At 39.4% G+C, this 20,526-nt stretch overlaps 1 protein-coding gene across 3 annotated transcripts in view; it reads left to right on the top strand.

Moving 5' to 3' along the window:
- myo1g (myosin IG) overlaps nucleotides 1-19,100 on the top strand; it is an 87,208-nt gene extending 68,108 nt beyond the window's left edge. For 2 of the 3 annotated variants that reach the window (XM_041248151.1, XM_041248152.1), the window contains one exon: nucleotides 18,763-19,100. In XM_041248151.1, the coding sequence (XP_041104085.1) occupies nucleotides 18,763-18,922 (160 nt within the window). In that variant the 3' untranslated portion in view covers nucleotides 18,923-19,100. Of the gene's footprint in view, nucleotides 1-12,117; nucleotides 12,287-18,762 lie in introns of all 3 variants that reach the window. The other variant, XR_005950127.1, reaches the window with a different exon arrangement.
- Nucleotides 19,101-20,526: the final 1,426 nt, after the last annotated feature.

The following is a 20,526-nucleotide window of genomic DNA, read 5'->3' as shown; positions in this document are numbered from 1 at the left end:
CCAGTATTTATGTTATATAGTGCCTTTCATAGTGGACCACCATCACAAAGCGCTTATCACAAAGAAACCCAGTTCATGACAGCAACTGCAAAATATTAAGTTTCTACTGAGCTTTATTCTTAAAAATAACACCCAAAGCCCTCCTCAGAATTTCCTTCAATTGCAAAGTCAATTCAAAATGATGATATCACAATCGTCCATGTCCCTCACTTCTACTCATGCTGATACTCCCTCATACACAGTTCTATTACCCTTTATCAGCGTCCTTCATGTACAAGCATCCCAGGGCAGATTACAAAAGTAGGTCTATATAGAACTAGACTTAAACAAAGGCATCATAAGAACAAGTACGCAGGAGAGGATTCGGACCATTAGTGCTCGTCCAGTCCCTAGTAGCTTATTGATATCAAACTTTGTCAGGCTGGGTCTTAAAGGATCCCAATGATTCACCATCAGCAACATGGCTAGGTAACCCATTATATACCCTCACCACTCAACTGTCTCCTACCTTTTGTCCTAAGTCTGTCTCCAACTGTGTTCTCTGGTCCTGGTTTCTGTGCATGCACTGATGCAACTGTTAGGTTGGCAAAGGTGAACTTGAAATGTTTCCGATAAGTGCATAAACAAACATGCGCTGTAAACATGACATGAATAGAGTTGACAGCCATGTCTTTGATAACAGAAGCATAACATTTCTTCAAATCTGCGGCATTATTAGAAACAAATGCAGTGGTTTTGTTCCCATTCAATACTATTTGGCTGCTGGACAATTCAGTACAAAGTGATCTTCATTCTCTGTCATTTAGTCTTTAACAAACTCTAAAATGTGTTTGCTTTTAAGGTGCTTGACACAAGTGTCCTTTCTGATGTGGTCTACTGCTTCATTACACACTAAACAAAATAAAATATTGTCCAATGATTGAAACTCATCAGGAGGAAAATCTTTTTTGTGTTGCTTTGCTGTTATGTGTGAGGTTAATGTTCCTCTGGCAGCCATAGTTGCAGTTTCAAACATGCTTTTTTTCAGTGATTGACTTCCGTTTCACCAGAATATAGGAAGGATGCACAGTTAAAAACGAAATGCTAACAATCTTCCAAGAAGTGAGCAGCCTTTTCTAAGACTAAATGTGAAATTATTACATAAGATAGGCTTTTCACAATGCCCTCCCAAAAAATGTAAATTACGCGATAGAATCATGGCCCTACTGATGCAGTCTCCTCCTCCAGCAGGGGCCAGTGTGGAGTTCAATCTGGTGGTGTTGTTTGTATTGATTTAAATTGATGTTCCGCTCTCCCCAGCCGCCAGACTGCTGTTTCCCCACACTGAGGGGTAGGGGGAGTGGAGGCTATTGAATTTGAACTAATTGAATCCCCCACACCCAGCTCCCCATGGCGATGACCCCTTTGTCTGCACACTGTGCACCGTCTGCTGTCTATGTGGAGCCATCTGGGTGTATTACAGAGAGCACAACCCCGAGCCCTGATCTGGGGCGAATCCCAGCTTCGTCTGCTGGGTGACACAAGTTCACTCAATACAGCCACAGACAATAGCACAGGTAAAAATAAAACCAACCATATTTTATGTACAGATAAGAGGTGTACTGACTTCTATTAATGTGAGAGTCTGATACTAATTCTTCAGATGTTTCTATCACAGGTTCAGTACAGAGTTCAATATTAATGACAGACAACTGCAAACTATTCAGCTAAACGGATACCTCCCCAAACTACAGTATATATGCATATAAGACATTTACTTTCCTGATCTCTACTCCTGCAAGGTTTGAAAAGTGAAATGAGATCTTGAAAAGTTTTTTTATTTTTTTTTTTTTATTTTTCTCATCACACGCAGGGAAGTGTGACTGCAGGGAGAGAAAGAACTATTCATTTCATCAGGTCTAGGGAGCAGAGCGGGCTGGAAATAGCTCTGTACTCCATGCCTGGCCATTTTCATGGAAGATCAAACTACAGGGGTCATTAATAGAAAATACTTTCCCCGTGTTTAAAAATTGCTGTTATAATAATGAAAGCATATTGAAGCTGGCTCCTCAGAACTTCATTCAAGAAAAAAAAAAAACAACACTGCTTGTGTGAGCAATGGTTAGAAACCTTACAGCCACACAACACACAGGGCCAATTGTCCTGTGCTTGAAAAACTATTCTCAACACCCTATTAAAGGACATACTGTACATGTAATATATTAGTACACATGTTGGTGGAGCATGTTCTGGCTTTAGGCTTGTGAGATCGAAGGATGCTCACATGCCCTCAGAACGTCTGTGCTGTGTGGGGATCGCTGCGATGAGGAGAAAAAAGATAATTGGACATTCCAAACTGGGAAGAAAATAAATAAAAATAATAATTGGTCACTCTAACAAAAAAAAAAAATAAAAAAAAAAATGACTACGCGTCCATTTTAGTTTGCTGAGACCTGATTTAGCAAAGTCAAAAAGTCGTAACTTCAATGTCCAGGACAGAGTCCATGTCGAAAATTGGAGGAGGGGAAACTAATAATGGTTGGAAGGTATGATTGTGGAAAAGCATGGACAGTTGACTTATTCAGTTCGATTTAGTGACGAGGTCTGGTATGTCCATGTGGATCATATGCTACCTCCGAAAGAAGGTGCTATTCAAAAACCCTGAAACGAGACCCAAAGCTTTCAGTAAAGACACAGAATGGTGTAATTTTGAAATTGACAGCAGATCTATGATTACCCCAATGGCAGCCAGGAAAACATGAGTGAGACACCTCCAAAAACCTTTGTTTCACTCACTAGCCAGCTGGGGAGGCTCCACAGTTTCCAGGCCGTGCTCAAAGCTGTTACTTCTTCATCATCCAAAGTGGAAGATGTTATCTTTTTCAGCAAAGGAACCACCAGCAAAGCTAAACTTATAGAAATTCTGCTAAATATAAATAGTTCAGAGTTCTAAATTAACCAGTTCAACACCGAGCAGAATAATCCCTTGAACTGAGTTTCAAGGCCAGAGCAGCCTAGCTCTGCCTTGACTGTTAAATCTGACTGTTAGTTAGGTAATTATTTCAAGTTATGAAGATTAGAAGATTAGTTATACAGTCGAAACCACTTACAGCCACACTGAAGGGACTGAGTATAAACCAGTCAAAACTATGACAATAAACAGAGTTGACATTATCAGAAGTTAGCTAATAACTAATAAATGATTATGCTTCCGTAAGTAGAAGAAAACCCGAAACAGCTTTAATAATACTTTCTTTCAGTTTACCGTGTGAAAAACTCCAGAAACTACCACGTGCTCTTTTTGGCATTAATATACTGTACTTCCCCCCGCCCCCCCCAATATGCTTTATTAAACCAAACTTATGAAAATGCTGTTAACATTTAAATGCATCGGCATATCAATAGAAATGATAACATGTTTAAACAGGAAAGCATGCGCAAAAGTTGTTATTTTATCACCTCACTGTTCAATGCATTTAAAAAACAAACAAAAAAAAAAACATTGAAGTGTCAGTAGGCCTACTCACAAACAGCATGCACAATCCAAAACACTCCAACCTTGATATCGCTGTACAGTCTTTAAATTAAACAAACAAAAAAGCACACTTTTAACAGTATGTGTCCTTGAAGTTACAGAAACAAACTGGTTCTGGTGGCGAAAGCTCAGGAGTGAAGTAGTTATTTGAACAGTTGTCATACAGATTCTTATGTCATGTCCAGCAAATCCACTGATTGACTAACAATATATATATATATATATATAATATATATATATATATATATATATATATATATATATATCTATAATATATATATATAATATATGGTTCAGTGTCATAGAATGAAGGGTTTCTTTAAACACTAAAACTACACAGCTGAAAAGTCTTTGCGTCATAAAGATTTGAAATCTTTAACAGATGACGAGCAGTTGAAAACATTTTCAGACAGAGTTGTTTTTTCTTGGATAGAGCAATTATTTCAGCTTTTGTGGTCAAAGTTAAATCTAATCGTTTACAAGCTTTTTCCATTTTCATTTGAGGTGACGTTTTGTATCCACACGCTTACTAAGGCCTTAATTATTACAAAAGCAGTTATGGAATGTAGCCGCGTTGATCACGTGACCGAATGTGCCAAAATGGGTTGGTTATAGATTGGCAGTTGAAAGTGATATTAAGTAGGAGTGAAATTGGATTGACATTAACCAGAGTGTGACAGTAACAGACATGATATAATCAGGAGTTTGTTTCCATTGACTTACATTATATTCAGGCCTGGACATTACAATTTGATGATAATAAGTGGAGTGTGACATTAACAGAAGTGACATTAAGCGAATTTGATTGTATTTTTTGATCCACATAATTTAAGAGGGAGGGGTATAACGAGGGCTTCTGTTTTTTAGTTTTTATTCATTTTATTTTTTGGTGCTTATTTTTAACAAATTTCGAGTTTTACAGTGGTTTGCAGAAGTATTCACCCCCTACCAATAATGTCACATTTTGTTGAATTACAAATAATGCACAGTTTTTCAAACAAACTTTTTTTATCCAAAGCTGTAGTGGTTAAACTGAACACTGTTATATGAGGAGGAGGTTAAATATCAGCAAAACATGCAAAGAAAATGTACAAAAATGTACGAAATTTACTGGTTGCATAAGTATTCAGCCCCTTAAGTCAGTACTTGTTAGAAGCACATTTTGCAGTAATTACTGCTATGAGTCCTTTTGGATAGGTCTCTTCTAGCATTGCACAGTAAGATGGTGAAATTTTTGCCCATTCTTCACGGGAAAATTGCTCCAGTTCTGATAAGTTTGTTGGGGATCATTGATGAACTGTATATAATCTTCAAGTCTCGCCATAAATTTTCGATTGGATTCAAGTCAGGACTTTGACTGGGCCATTCAAGAACATTAATTCTCTTCTTGTTCAACTACTCCAGTGTGGCTTTGGCTTTGTGCTTCTGGTCATTGTCCTGCTGAAATGTGAATTTCCTCCCCAGTTCTAGAGTCTTGGCTGACTCAAAACAGGTTTACTTCAAGGATTCACCTGTACTTTGCACCATCCTTTCTCCCCTCTTTCCTGACAAGCTTCTAGTCCCTGCTGAAGAGAAGCATACCCATAACATGATGCTGCCACCACCATGCTTGACAGTTGGGATGGTATTGACTGGGTGATGTGAAGTGTAGTGCTTGTGCCAGACGTAACGCTTGGAATTTTTGTCTCATCTGACCACAAAACCTTTTTCCACATGTCTGCAGCATGATCTACATGCTTTTTCGCAAACTCTACACGTGCTTTAAGATTAGGCTTTTTGAGTAATGGCCAGCTTTGTGTAGGGACCGGCTTATTGTTGATGTGTGAACACTGACTCCCATCTCAGACACAGTCTTTGTAGATCTCTCAAGGTCATTGTTGGCTTCAGAGTGACATCCCGAACCAGTTTCCTGCTTGTGTGTTTGGGAGGGTCACCTGATCTGGGTAGTGTCTGGGTGGTATGATGCATCTTCCACTTCTTAATGATGGACTTCACTGTGCTGAGAGGGATAATCAGCGCCTTTGAAATTTTCTTGTACCCTTCTCCTGCTCTGTGCCTCTACCACTTTATCCCTGCCTTTTTTCGAAAACTCCTTGGTCTTCATGGTTGCTTTGTTGGATCAATATGTGAGTTGCAGCTTGAAAGTCTTTATATACCTGAGGGGAATTATCTACACGTTAAACCACTTTGAGTACACACAGGCTGAAATTCTGTGACCTTTCAAATAAATCATTTGTACCTGAGATGATTTAGGGCTGCAGTAGCAAAGGAGTTGAATACTTATGCAACTGAGATTAATCTGTTTTTCTCTGTAAATCTTACTTATTTATATTCTATATGCATTTTTTACTTAATGTGGAGTAGTTTGTGTAGATTCTACATGTAAAGTCTAATTTGAAACTGTGGAGTACGCTCAGGTGCCAACAAAATGTGACTTTGTAGGGGGTGATTACTTCTGCAAATGATTATATGTACATCTTGTTTTTTGGGGGGCTTTTGTTTTTGATATACTGTATGAAATTATTGTTTTTTGGTTACTTTTAAAATGCTTGAGCGTTTTGTTTTTTTTGTGCAAAATATGTATAGTAGTAACTCGACACACTTAAATTGTACCTTCTTTCCTTTACCACAATGCAATCCTTATGGTCACGGGCACATTATTCTGGGGTTTTTGTGTGTAGGCATTTTTTTTACATTTCACCACAATTTGTCTGTTTTAAATCCAACATTGTCCCAACTCAGAGAAAGTCCTTACACACACACGCACACACGTGTACAGGGTCATTAAAACACACACACTCTCTTGCGCACTCCGGCAGGTGTCAGATGGAAGCCTGCGCTCTTTACTTTTGTTCAGAGAGCTGAATGTGTAGATGAGGCGTGGCAAGGGAAAGGTCAGGCCCCTCCCCCACCATCTGCTGTGACAGCTGCCAGCATGCGCCATGTAGGGGGGGGTGTTAAAGACAACTTTATTCAGAACTGAAGCTCTGTGCCAGGACCCGCCTCTTCAACACAATTCAACGATTCACTTGTATCTCCAGCTGAATACCTCTGCTTGTCTGACAATACAGTTTTTTTTCTGCTTTAGTTCTTTTTTTTTAGCGTGACTAGAAATGTGCTGCTATAGCAACTATATTAAAGAAGTAACCATCATTTTTCTTACCTCTTGTTAGTGTTAGCAACATTATCACATGTATTTTTTATACAATTTCTTGTTTATTTTTTAAATTTGTATTTTGTACACACACATTTGGTCACATGAAGAGCAGGATTTAATCAGGAGTCTCTCAAGCTGTTTGTGTTTCTAATCCAATCCAAGATATCTAGCATTGAACCTAATCCTGTTACAGTGCTGGAAAGCTGAGCATGGAGTGTTTATGTAACCGGTCTGATTTTCACTTTGCGTTGTGTTTGATTTTTCATTGCTGAGGTGTCTGCCAGCCTGCAATGATGTACACAAAAAAAAAATAATGTCAACGCCCTTTTATTGACAGCCTCTTATAATTCTATCTCAGCCATAAGCATCACCGACCCAGTTCACATATATATATATAGAAAAAGGATCAAATTAATCTTTCCTTTCCATGGAAATCGCCAAGCAAAACGGCAATGTAATAAATAATATTTATTTTAAAATAAATTAGTTATTTAAATGAAGTGACCGTATTATAATAATGAATAAAATGGGGGTGTTTCTAAGGTAATACTAATGATTAAAATGAATACTGGGAATAATATCTTTTAAATTGATTTTATACAGCTGTTTTTACAGTTGCTTACCTGTCTCAGCCATAAGCTGAGACAGATAACATTATTCAGTCGTGCAAGACAACAATTGCAGGCCGTTGCATCTCTCGATTTTTAAACATGCCATACACTTACAGTAACCGAAGGCGAGGATTCGGAACAAAATACATTTTATTTATTCATGCTACATTTGGACTAGAGCTCGTCATTAAGGTGCAGAGTGATGATAGCGCTGGAGAGCTGAGGATGGAAGTGTTTTAGTGCTGATTATTAAGAGGTATTATTGGGACTTGTTATTATGGTCTTGTCAATGTGGTAAAACATTGGTCTACTTTTATGTATTTCTAGCTGTACTAAAAATCACAGTGCTGCAGAACTAAGCATCAAGAGCTGTAAAACCCCAATCCTTCCTTTCCAACTTGATGTGATGCTGAGCCCTGATTTATTTGAAGCATGTCCAAAAGAACAATGAAATTGCATCGTCTTGCAGGCTCATACACACACAGCAGTGACCAGTTTGTCTGCAAACATCTGCCGTGTCTTGGGGGTCAATATGAATATGAAAGCAGGGTCAGGTCATTGGCAATGAACATGCCAGTGCTTTGTGAATTAAGAGCACAGTGTGAAAAGAGAAGGAGAGGCTGTTTGCTTAGCAGCCTGGCTGTCAGGCTCTACAGCTGTTGATACTTTCTGAGGGTACCCTCCTAATGACACCCTGGAAATGGGGGTAGAGGGGAGTGCTTGTCTGCTCTGAACAGCTAATTGGCTCTGGCTTTGTTGCACGTACGATATTCCAATTGTGTAACACTGGGAAACCTTACAGTGTAGTCAAATGCGCATTCTTTTTTTCAAACACCTCTGAAATCCACACAGCACCACTAGTGACCTGCCCTGTTGTAAGCAATACTCTCTTGCCCTGTTGTCAAATAAACATTAGCACAAGTTCTCTGAAAAAGAAGAAACACCTTTTTTTTAAATTCTAAAACTAGTAAGAAGTGACTATATTAAAAGTGAGTTGTTTTTTTTTCTGTTTTTGTATCTTTATTGGGTGTGTTGTGCCAGTGGAGGGTTTGCGTCCACAGCTTCTCAATGACACAGAAAATCAATGTCATGAGATAGGGTCCTCTCTTTGAACAGGGAACATGCCTACCCATGCCTGTGCTTTACATTACTGGTCTATGCTTTACAGTGCTTTCACGGTACTATATCAGGGACCAGGCTTGTGCATTTACTGAGCTTGTAGGTTTTTTGCCATGCATTTACCATGTTGGTCGTTAACACTTTCTTATATGTTTATCGTGGAGTACTGCAGTTTTTAAAAGGTTTATAACTAATAAATCACTCCCAATTGGGCTTGTTTATTTTTTAGTGTGCATGAAAACATGGCTTTGGACGGGTGCATAGTTTTTGGGCTACTTCTGCTCATTTGTGCAGGTATCACATCCCTATGTTTACAGTTATGGCCAAAAGTTGTCCATCACTGCAAGTGTACATAGATAGTTTAAATAAAAGACTTTGAAATTTCAGTTCATATGCATAAAGGGTATTTTCTTAATGTTTTATACATACATGTTTGTATGATATATACATATATATATATCTATATATATATCTTATATATATATATATATATATATATATATATATATATATATATATATATACACACCTTAAGATAAAAATTTAGTACTGATAACTACTTTTGAGGTAGCATAGGCAACATAACATTGGGCTACTTTTGGGCTGGTATTTGGTTGACAAACATTTTAATTTCTGGCAACCCTGCCTACACAGTGAAAGATGTGTAAGATTTATCTATGCAAGCATTTTGCGAGCTGCAGTGTGCCCGCTTTGAGGATTTATCGTCCAGAGTCACAGACAGTGTTAGTTACAGCACAGACTGGAGAGAACAGCTTCTTTTATTCTGTATTTTGTGTGAGATTGGGATAGCATTATTGTCCTGTATTGTAGGTGAGGCAGTGCAGAGCAGAGGCACGGGAAATGACTGTGCAGTACTCTACAGTTTCTAAGCCATGCACTGAGGAGTGAAGCGTTTGTGACATTGAGCAGCACTTGTTGCAGTCCTGTATTGATTAACAGTGACAGGCCTCTTGCCAGGCTGCAGTGCTGTAAACTCAGGCTTCCCCGATCTCATTGTCCTCAGAGCAGAGTGCTGCAGGAGGGTTAACCCTTCTGGTGCCACATTGCATCTGAGAGAAGCCAAGGGCATCCTGTCTTTCTTCATGCAGTTTCAGTCAAACCTCAGAGCAGTGCATTTGCAGTTTTACTGTGACTGCACTAATTGTAATTTTACAATGCAGGTAACCCTCTGTGTGATAACTAATCACTGTTGCTTTTTTTAATTTACTGCACCTCAACTTGTTTTTCATATAAGCCTGAGTTAGCAATATTTGCATCTGTCTGTCTGTCTGTCTGTCTCTGGCTATACTCATTATTTCACATTTAGTTCTGGGTTACTCTTTGTGCCCTGTATTGTGCATACTGATCTTATCAGGTGTTCCAAAATCCTCCCCTTGAACTTTCACATTTTGTTGTGTCAGTGCCTCAGATTTTTATGAGGATTTTTTTTCCACTTATCTACACACCATACTCCACAGTGTTAAGGGGAAAAAAGTTTTTATTGAGAAAAAATATATATATCAAATACAAAACTGAAGGATCATAATTGGATAAGTCTCCACCCCCCTGAGTTAATACTTGGTGTGGAAGCCCCTTTGGCAGCAATTATAGCTGTGAGTCTGTTGGGATAGGTCTCTACCAACTTTGCACACCTAGATTTGGCAATATTTGACCATTCTTCTTTACAAAACTATTCAAGCTCTGTCAAGTTCCTTGGGGAGCATTGTTGGACCGCAAATTTTCGACTGGATTTAGTTGGGGCTGTTACTGGTCCACTACCATTTTGTTCCTTAGCCACTCCAGTGTAGCTTTGGCTGTGTGCTTTGGGTTGTTGTCATGCTGAAAGGTGAACTTCTGTCCCAGTTTCAGCTTTCTTGCAGAGGGCAGCAGGTTTTCCTCAAGAACTTCTCTGTACTTTGCTCCATTCATTTTCCCTTCTATCCTGACACGTGCTCCAGTCCCTGCTGATGAGAAACATCCCATAACATGATACTGCCACCACCATGCTTCACAGTAGGGATGCTGTTCTTTGGGGGATGCGCTGTACTGGGTTTAGGCCAAACATAACGCTTTGCATTTAGGCCAAAAAGTTCAATTTTAGTTTCGTCAGACCACAAAACTTTTTGCCACATGGCTACAGAATCTCCTGAGTGTTTTTTTGCATACTTCAAACGGGATTCAAAGTAGGCTTTCTTGAGTAATGACTTCCTTCTTGCCAACCTACCATACTTGGTGCTTGTGATATTGTTGTCACATGCACACTTCGACCAGTATTGGCCATAAAAGCCTGTAGCTCTTGCAAAGTTGCCATTGGCCTCTTGGTAGCCTCTCTGATCAGTCTCCTTCTTGCTCAATCATCCAGTTTGGAGGGTCAGCCTGATCTAGGCAGGGTCTTGGTGATGCCATACACCTTCCACTTCTTAATAATCATCTTGACCGTGCTCCAAGGGATATTCAAGGCCTTTGATATTTTTTATACCCATCTCCTGATCTGTGCCTTTCAACAACTTTGTCCTGGAATTCTTTAGGAAGCACCTTAGTGCTCATGGTTGAGTCTTTGCTTTGAAATGCACTACCCAGCAGAGGGAACCTGTGGGAACTGCTGAATTTATCCTGAAATCATGTGAATTACTACAATTTAACACAGGTGGAGGCCACTTAACCTGTTGTGTGATTTTGAAGGTGATTGATTACATCTGAACTAATTTAATTGCTATTACATGGGAGGTGGACACTTTTCTAGCCAAGCTATTTAATTAATTTTCTAGAAATGTTCAAGTTGTGGGGTAGGACGTGTAGATAAATTAAAAAAAACAAACAAACAAAAAAACAATTTTAATGCATTTTAATTTCAGGCTATAACAAAAGGTGAACATTTTGAAATGGGGTGTAGACTTTCTACAGGCACTGTATATATATTATATATATATATATATATATATATATATATATATATATATATATATATATATATCTGTAATTTTTAACTAAAGCTAACAGCTAACTTCTATAGGTCTTATAACTAGCTGTTAATCACATGACATCCTGCATGTGATGCACGGTATAACATTCTGTATATCTTAAATTCCCTCTCTCCCCCTCCCTCGCTCCGTAAATTTATAGTAGCTGAGAGGATTATGCCTGTTCTGGTTCTGCCCCTGCCTCATTTCAATATTATTGCCTCGCTAACCTCAATAAGAAGTCCACAGACTGATGATTCATGGCTGAAATGACATTCACTGCCAGTAACACTCACAATGATCCCCTTTAACAACTTCCCCTCTCTCTGTCTCTCTCCCTGTTTCTTTCCCAGCAGTATCCATTCACTCACCCTTTACTATTGCTGGTACTGCTAACCTGTTTTCTAAAAGCTAAATTAATTTGTCCATAACTTTAATCACTCTGAACTTTGTAATACATTTTGGCAAACATTTGACAGGGCATCTTTGACAATGTCTTCTTGTTGAAACATGAATCTAAAGTATATTTTTAGTACCATGTGTGCTGTGTATTTTAATAAATCCCCAATTGGAGAGAGCTCAAGGACTGGGAGGCAGTGTGGTCTAGTGGTTGGAGCAGAGGGACTGGTATGGAGGCAGTGGGGCGCTAATAATTAGAGCTGCGATATATGGAGGGAGGCAACATCACTAGTGCTGAGGGACTGGGAGGGAGGGAGGCAATGTGATCTTCCTCTCCAGTAAATCTCTCCATTTCAGTCTCTTCACTGTACAGATGCTATGCAGCCCTGGAGATGGTCGCTAGGCAACCACAGCAAAGCTCATTAAACAGCTCAGAATGAAATAATGAGAGGAGTGAGATGGAGAAAAAGGGAGAGAGAAAGAAGGATGTGGAAGAGGACTGGAATTGTAGAAAACAGAAAGAAAGGTAAAGGAGGTCAATGCAGCAAAGTGAAGGAAATAGTCTATTTTGAGGCTGGTATGGAGTAAATGTATTATGTGAAATAAATTATTTAACATAATTCATGAAACGTATAATTGCAAACACAGTGCACTTCCAGTTGTGTATTTGCTATAGATGGTTAGGCACTGCACAGAATGTCAATCATTTAACACAAAGTCATTTGAATGTAGGAGCAGCAAGGCCATTTTAATGGTAAGGAAATTGATTCTCAGACCAAAAAAGATCTAACTGATTGCAATGGGAATTCAAAACAAAAACACTAAAGCAGCTGTCAACACACAAGCAGAGTGACACACATGTCAACTGAACTGTTTAATAAAGGAACACTGGTGGATATTTTGTTAATCCCCTTATTTGCCTGTCATTGATCACACTATCCACACTTGAAGTTCAGTCCCCATTGAGTGTGGTCCAACGCTCCAGAAGGGCTCAGCTACTGCTGGTGGTAGGTTCCTATGATAGGACTCTGGGACTGCTGCCTATGGTTGAAGGGTGGTTTATGTGCTTCCTTCCCACATATTTACCAGCACAGTGTCGTTTGTGTTGCCCTGAAGGATCCGGGGCAATGCCACCATGAACGAGATGGTAGAAGAGGGCTGGTATATGGGCCAATCCAGGTTGGGTTTCGGAAAGGATTCAGATTCACTGGTGGACTGACTCTGGTCAGTGTGCTCTATAAAGTTTCCCATGCTTTTCCCGTGCATAAAAAGTGCACTCAAAGACCTGCTTTATGGCTTACCGTACTGTGGCTGTTTGTAAGCAGTTATTTGAAGTAAAACAGTTCTACTTTGTAGCTATGAGCTCAAGCCATTCGCACAAGCTGAAAGCTGCGCAGGTGTAAGTGAGATCCTGGGACCTCCCTAGCCGAGACCCCCACTCCTGGAGAGCACCGGGATATTAATCATTGAGGCGGAGATGGCTTTTGGTGGCATTTTCTCACAAATTGCTCTGGGGATGATGTGCAAAGAGACAGTTTTGCAGACTGAGTCCCCCCGGGACCAATTAAATGTCAGTCAGCTGCTACAGAGACGGCTGTGCGAGGTGGGGGGTCACATTTGTATGGTGGTGTTGCAGAACGATCATATCATACAAAGCATAGTTACCAAGACTCTGATACTAAAAGGCAAGGGTCTCACGAACACTCCAGTACACATACCACAAACCACAACAATGTCACAACATACGTTGTACAGCTATGACCATCACCCTATAGAATTAACAAATTTTGCTTCACAAAGTCAAATGAAACCTGCTGAATAATGTTACTTTTAACATGTTGAATTACATACCGCTTTGTAGTTTTCCATATACTTAACGAAAAACTGACAAAAATGGAAAAATGTGACATTTTGAAATCTTTAACGTAAAATACTGGCTTCCAGTAGAATTTTGCAATATCATTTTGTTCATATAGTTATTTATTTTTAATTATGTCTCAATTCTAAAATGGTGATGCAAAACTTTGGTCTATAGCTGTAAATGCTGTAGATCAAGCACTCTGCTGAATCACTGTACTGTGTATGTATTACTTACATGAGGGGGGCGAGTGTAGTGGGGATTACACACAGGACCTTTGGGCTAAAAGTGCAGACCCACTAACTGAGGTCAACAGATAATCTCTGAACCCTAGCCTTGATCTTCACAGTGTTGGGAACGAGGGGGTCAGCAGGTATTACGTCTTCCTGGTCTGATTAGGACATTCCAGTTTTGCTGGGGTGAAGCTAGCTGGTTCCTAGGAACCTGCAGACTTAATCCAGAGAAATCCTAAGATAATTTTTAAGCCTGTACTTACTTTAAAAAAACATGCACAATACAGGCTTGAATCATCATAACATTATCAGCATTTTCATAATTCATTTGTGTTTAACATCATTTCATCTCTTTTCTATTCTGTGTGGTTTGGTTTTGCTTATTTCATTATCTGATAAGATTACTAACTACTCCAGCAAAAAAAGGCTTCTGGAAAAATACCTTAAGTGAGGTGGAAGGGGCATCAGTGCTGTTGAGTGTTAAAACACACATCTGATAAATTCAGCAGCTCCTCAGTGCAATCACTTATTAAAAGTAGAATTTAGAAATGAAGCTCTGTGCCAGTGTCTGGGAGTAAGAGACAGGATAAGACACAAGCTGTTGATTTTTTCACACAGCTACAGGCACCATTAGTGTGTGTGTGTCACAAGGTTTCTGAGTCTGTGCTGGATTGCATCTGTTATACATTGACATTAAGAAAGTCTCCTTGTAAAAGCTTACTGTGGTATTCTACATTAAAATGCAAGCATGATTTATTTTTTTTTAAATTTGGAATCACACGAAGATGAGCACTCGCGTCCTCCGAAAGATGTGCTGTCAGCTTTGATACTGTAAGCTTACCGTGAAGCCATTACAGAACTATAGCGTGGGAGAGCTCAGCCAGCCACAGGGGTTTCTGGTGCACAGTAAGCCAAGGATTCCCCAGCTGACCTAAACCCTCCCTGCTCGGGCAGTGCTTGGCCAATTGTTTGTCACCCCGTGAACTCCCGGCCACGTTTGGCAGTGACATAGCCTGGATTCAAACTGGCGATCTCCAAGCTATAGGGCGAATCCTGCAGTCCGGGCAGAGTGCTACTTGGGAGCCCGCTGTGCAGTTAAACATGTTTTAGCAGTCAAGTAAATTGTGAAAGGAGAAAATGCATCAAAAATACATTTTTTTAAATACCAATCCTGTATAAGGGGACTAGCACAACAAAACCACCTGTTTAACTGTACCCATTGTAATGGATCTCTTCCTAGAGACGGATGAGTTAATAATACTGACATCAGCATAAGACGCATACATGCCGCTCAACTACAGCGCTTCATTTTTAAGTGAATTGTAAGGCGTTTGCCTTTGAGCTGTATGGTTCGTGTCCAGCCCTTGACTGTCAGTTCAATTCAATGGACTGAGATGCCAAGCCAGTACACCATCATAGGTTATACACCCTGGTTTGTTACAGTACACAGAGTAGTATTTGCTAAAATGTGTTTTAGGTGTTTGCTGACAAACTAGGGATTTACCTAGTTTTCTTGGTGTGGTTATCAGTCATTATACTACAGCTAAAGCATAGTGTCTACCTCTACTGAGTTTTATAAGGACACACTCTTGGACTGTCTCCCAGAGACATTTAACAGCACCTTGCTCCACATTGCCTTCCAGACATTAATTACAATGCAACACATCTGCTGTAATGATTCGCCGGGGGGAGTCGCATTATTACCTCATAAGTAAACCTCTCACCATGCTGTCCTTTCATTCTGCCAGTGCCGTTAATGACTTTGACCCCAGTTTCAATGTAACTGATGTGTAGGGATACAGTAGTTTGTGAGTTGTCATTGGGGTAGTTCAATGTTTCTTAAATGAGATCAGACAGCTAGCTGCAGTCTTCCGATTTTTTTTTCCAAATCCCCAGCTCATCCCTGTGAGGAGAGACTGAGCTCAGGTGCACCTTGAGCCCCTTTTTTATGACCCAGTTCTGTCTGCACTTTTTTGTCCTGATGAATAATTCACAGCAATGGAGAAGACCGACTCGTCTCTGGAATCGGCAGTGACAGAGCCTTTTTTCATTCCCAAACTTATTTTTCTTAGGTTCTTATATTCCATACAGCTATAGTTACAGAAAAATCACCTTTTATTGGTTCAGAATTAATCTGAGCTAAATTTTAACATTGTCCCCTTCAGCTGTAAAAGCACACACCTTTCCCTTTCATGATTTTGCAATCATTCTTAGCAGTTTGAAGTGCCGTTGCTCAGATATTGAAGTTTTTTTTATGTGACCTGGGAGGAAAGTGCTTTGTACTTCCTCAATCCTGTCTCCATGGCTACCTTGAGCACCCCTGGCCACTCAGTGGCTCCAAATTCAAAAGAGATTCTGCCATATAAAACAAGTACAACCTGGACTAGATGGTACATGTGATTGTATAAACACAGTGTTATGAAAACACTGATTCAATTGACATGTCTTACTAGCGTTACAATAAACCCATTCAAACTAGAAACTAGGACTAAACTACTGGTAGCTATGGAGATTACTGGATTGAGGAAGCGTAAAAGAAACCAGGCTTTTTAAAACAGTTTAGACACTCGCATGTCATTGTCAAAAACATTTCAAATAACATTTTTAAAAAACTACCCAGAATTCTAATTCGATAAGGGAAAGTAAAAAGCAACCATGAATGTGTCACTTAAAGCTACTTGCTCTTTATACAAATCAAGCCAGACAGCATGAGGGGTAGTGTTGAGGGTCATTCTGGTCCAGGTTAATCCCTGGCTACCTAACCCAGCTGGTGTCTCTTACACAAGTGTCCCATATTTAAATCATAGTAAAGTGTAACAATGCATAGTGAAGGCATGGTAAAACATAGGTAAGCATTGCAAAGAATAGTGAGGTATGGTAAAGCTTACTAATAAACAAGGCAAACCAGGGTAAACTTTGGTAAATACATAGTATAACCATGGGAAAAGCATGGTTGAACGTCAAAAATACCACAGTAAACTTTTATAAGAGGCGTTACACCAAGCCTTGAAATAAATGTGAGTCGGAGCTTGAAAACCATAGTCATTTCTTGGAATCAGGGACAGTGGGAACAGGCTCACATTGTGTAACATGCCTTGGTTTCAAGGCTGAAGTCTCAAGAGGAAAGGTTCAATTAAACAACAGAAGTAATTATCTCCTATAAATAGACAGTTGGGAACAAGAACAAATAAAATATATTCATGCATAACATGGCTAATCTCCAATAAAATCACATAGTCTTTCTGCAGGCCAATAAGCCCTTTGTAGCAAGTCATCACGCTGGTAAAGAGTGCGATCAGCCCCCTGGGCACAGCGAGGGGATGTCCTGAGAGCATGACATTTGGATTCTTCATTTTGTTTTTGGGTTTTCCCGTTACTCTCGTCTTTAATTTCAAAGTGTTTATTTCAGCCTTTAGAGGCTCTTGTTTCCCAAATTTTATTTTCACCTTCATTCTGGCAAAAAAAAAAAAAAGTTTCCTGCAACAAATTCTTCTGTCCCTTAGAAACAGTGTAGGGTCAGGATACTTGTGGCCCAGGAAGTGAAGTCATAGCTCTGTGGCAGGACAGTTGGGTAGGGGAGTAAGGGAGCTGGGGTGTGAGATCAGAGAGGGTCAGCCTAATTTAATAAGTGGCAGTAGATGAAGGGTTGAGTTGTTCCGCTCACATATTGACAATGTGAAGTGGAACAGGGTGGCTATTCTCCCCTGTCAGTATACAAAGCCCCTGAACGCCTAGTCCTCTATTTACAGAGCAGGTCTCCAGCTGGCTCTTTGACTCCACAGGAAGACGGAGAGAAACTTGTTGGCAGGAAGTTTGTGTGTAGTTCGTCCTTGGCGCACTGTTTAATCTGCATGAGTAGTGTGAGGCACTGTACTGCCGAGCTGAACAGTTCTAGTTATTTAGGGAAGATTCTTAATTATACCTTTTATTTCTTAAATAACTGTGCTATTCAACATGATAGGGTTAACACATAGGTGTAGGCTAGGCTTGTGTGTTGTTATGCTACATTACAGTACTAGACTTGCTTCTTTTCATCACAACGACTTCCTAAGGATTTTGAGGACACAGTTGGCATTCCCAGTGTGTGTCAGTTCAGAGCAGGTCACACCATTCACCCATGTTAGCCAGTGATGTAATGCAATAGTCAAGCCACAGCTGACATCATTTCTGGGACTGGAATCAAAGCCTAAGTGATTTTGTGATTATACGATTAGTGCTCCTTCCTGTCCGTCTGTCAACCCTTTTCTGTGCTTTCAGTCCTTGGATTGTATTATATATTTTTTTGCTTTTAATATTTGAAAGTTGAATTTGTTGCTTTTGTTCTGGGTATTTTTGGCAATATAATAATGCTTCAGGTACGTTGTGCTTGGGTGGAAGAATTTCCGGTGTACTTCAATGTTAATATGAGGTGCTGCTTCCAATCTATTTGACATTGTATTGAACATGTACTTTCAGTTCTCTTCTGATCTTTGTATGCTTACCACAGGGAATGTCACCCTCAAATCAGATCTGTCTCCTTCTCACTGTGAAAATACAAAACACGGAAAATGCATAGAGAGTAACAGAGCACATTGCAGACCCCTGGTAAATGAACTGATCACAACATGAATGTCTTACCTGCGAGTCTGTAGGTTTACTAATAGGAGATGTTCGTGAAGCTATAAGGGAGGAACCATTTAATTGACATCAAACTCCTGTCCATTTCAATAATATACTTAATTGAAGGTAGTTCAGAAACCCAGTATTGTGTGCTTTAGTGCGAGTTTCAAGACAGAAAGTTAACTCTATATGTCTTAGTTTTTATACTTAAATCAATTTTTGTTTAGGGTTCAGCCTCATGAGACATGAACAGATAAGTGTTTTGCTGCTTGAGAATCCTTTCTGAAGAGGATCTGTGTTTGTGTGTTTCAGGTTAAAGACACCCCTGCAGGTGACAGTGCAACGCTCAGCTATCCAGTTCCATATGCGCGGGCAGCAGAAGTGCGTTTCCGTGGAAACCAAGATTGGCCATAACCAGCCTGACTTCCGCAAGAGCCGAGGCGGCTTCACCCTGTACCTGCCAGGAAACTAAGAGCAGGCATGGCTGATCCGCAGTAGGACCTCTCTCCGCAGGACTGGAACACAAACCCTGGGAAGAGATTAGGAACTGGTGGGGCTGCCTATAGTGGAGTACTGTTCTTTTCATTTTTGTACACTGCAGTTATACTTCCTTTCAAATATACATAATATACATATATATTACGCACACACACACTGCTGTGCAAAAGTTTGACGTGCATTTTTCTACTCTGATACATTATGAGCATCAACAATTTACTCAAAACCTCCACTCGTGTTTTCTACTATAACAACCTTGACTTGCATAAAGAAGGAAAAACGTTGAGTGAAATAGCTCGCATCACTAGATTTAAGGTGTGGTATCCAAAGCATAAATCTACAAGTACAGAAAAACATCTGTAATTGACAAACCCAGGACTGGAAGACGTAAAAAGCTGTCTAACATGGATAAGCAATACTTGAAGATAATATCCTCAAGGAATAGAAATGACAAGCATTGAATTGACAACAGAACTGGAAGGCGGCACAGGTGTCATTGTCCATCAAATCAACAGTAGGAAGGTCGCTCTTGATCAGGACTTAAACGATGTGTTGCAGTAAGAATACCTCTTAAGAAAGGGGAACAAGACTAAATAGCCAAAATATACACCAGAACACAGAAATTGGACTATGCACCTTTGGTCAAAGGTGCTTTGGACTGTTGATGGATGGATAACGACACCTGTGACTTCTGTCAATTCTATTGTGAATTCAATGCTCTCACACAGTAGAAAAATGCAACTTTTTTAAAAAACATTTTTTAAAAGTAGATAAAGGTTAATTTGAAGATTAGTGTTAAAGGGATATAAATGTATGTGCAGTATTCTTACAAAAGCAAACAGTGTTGTGAAAGTGTAGTCAAATAATGACTATCACTGTACAAGGTATTGAATTGATATATTGCTATGCACACCTAATGACCTCATTGAATTCTCTTCACTTATGTTTACATTTTGTTCCAAGCCATTGCTTTTTTTAAGCATTGTTCTATGCGATTTCCTTTTAAAAAAGACCCCCAATTTCAAACGGCTTAGAGTCCATAGGTATCTGATGCTGTGTTATAGAAGTAATAAAAAATAGATGCAAAGAAATTGACTGAAATATTATGCTCGCACAAAGTGTGCAATATAACACACATTCTAAAACGAATTTAAAGTAGAAATGGTTTATATATTTATAATAAACAAATGCTTATGATTCTTGTGTATTTTTTACATTTACAGTTAACTTACATGTAACAAAAACGCTGAATACTGGTAAAATTTACAACTAAAGCAATTTTATAAAATTCAGTGACAAATGTTTCAACTAGACGTCATTCTCCACGTTAGTATAGCACACTGACTGATCTCAGCAGTTAAATTCATTGTACAATGAGTTTAATCTTGACGTGCTGTTTTTAACCATGTATAATTCCGAAAAGTTGACTGTGGTAAATTGTGGTAAAAGCACGGCAAAACTTCAAATATACTGTGGTTAACTGTTAACCGAGTTGTTTTAATATAGTATTTAAAAAAGGAAATTTGCACAGTCCTTCCTTAATGAAACATTCGCACAGTATATTTGCAGTTATTTTGC

Source organism: Polyodon spathula, chromosome 4 (genome assembly GCF_017654505.1).
Source record: "Polyodon spathula isolate WHYD16114869_AA chromosome 4, ASM1765450v1, whole genome shotgun sequence".
NCBI classification, from domain to species: Eukaryota; Metazoa; Chordata; class Actinopteri; order Acipenseriformes; family Polyodontidae; genus Polyodon; species Polyodon spathula.
This window is presented reverse-complemented; position numbering and strand designations above follow the sequence as displayed.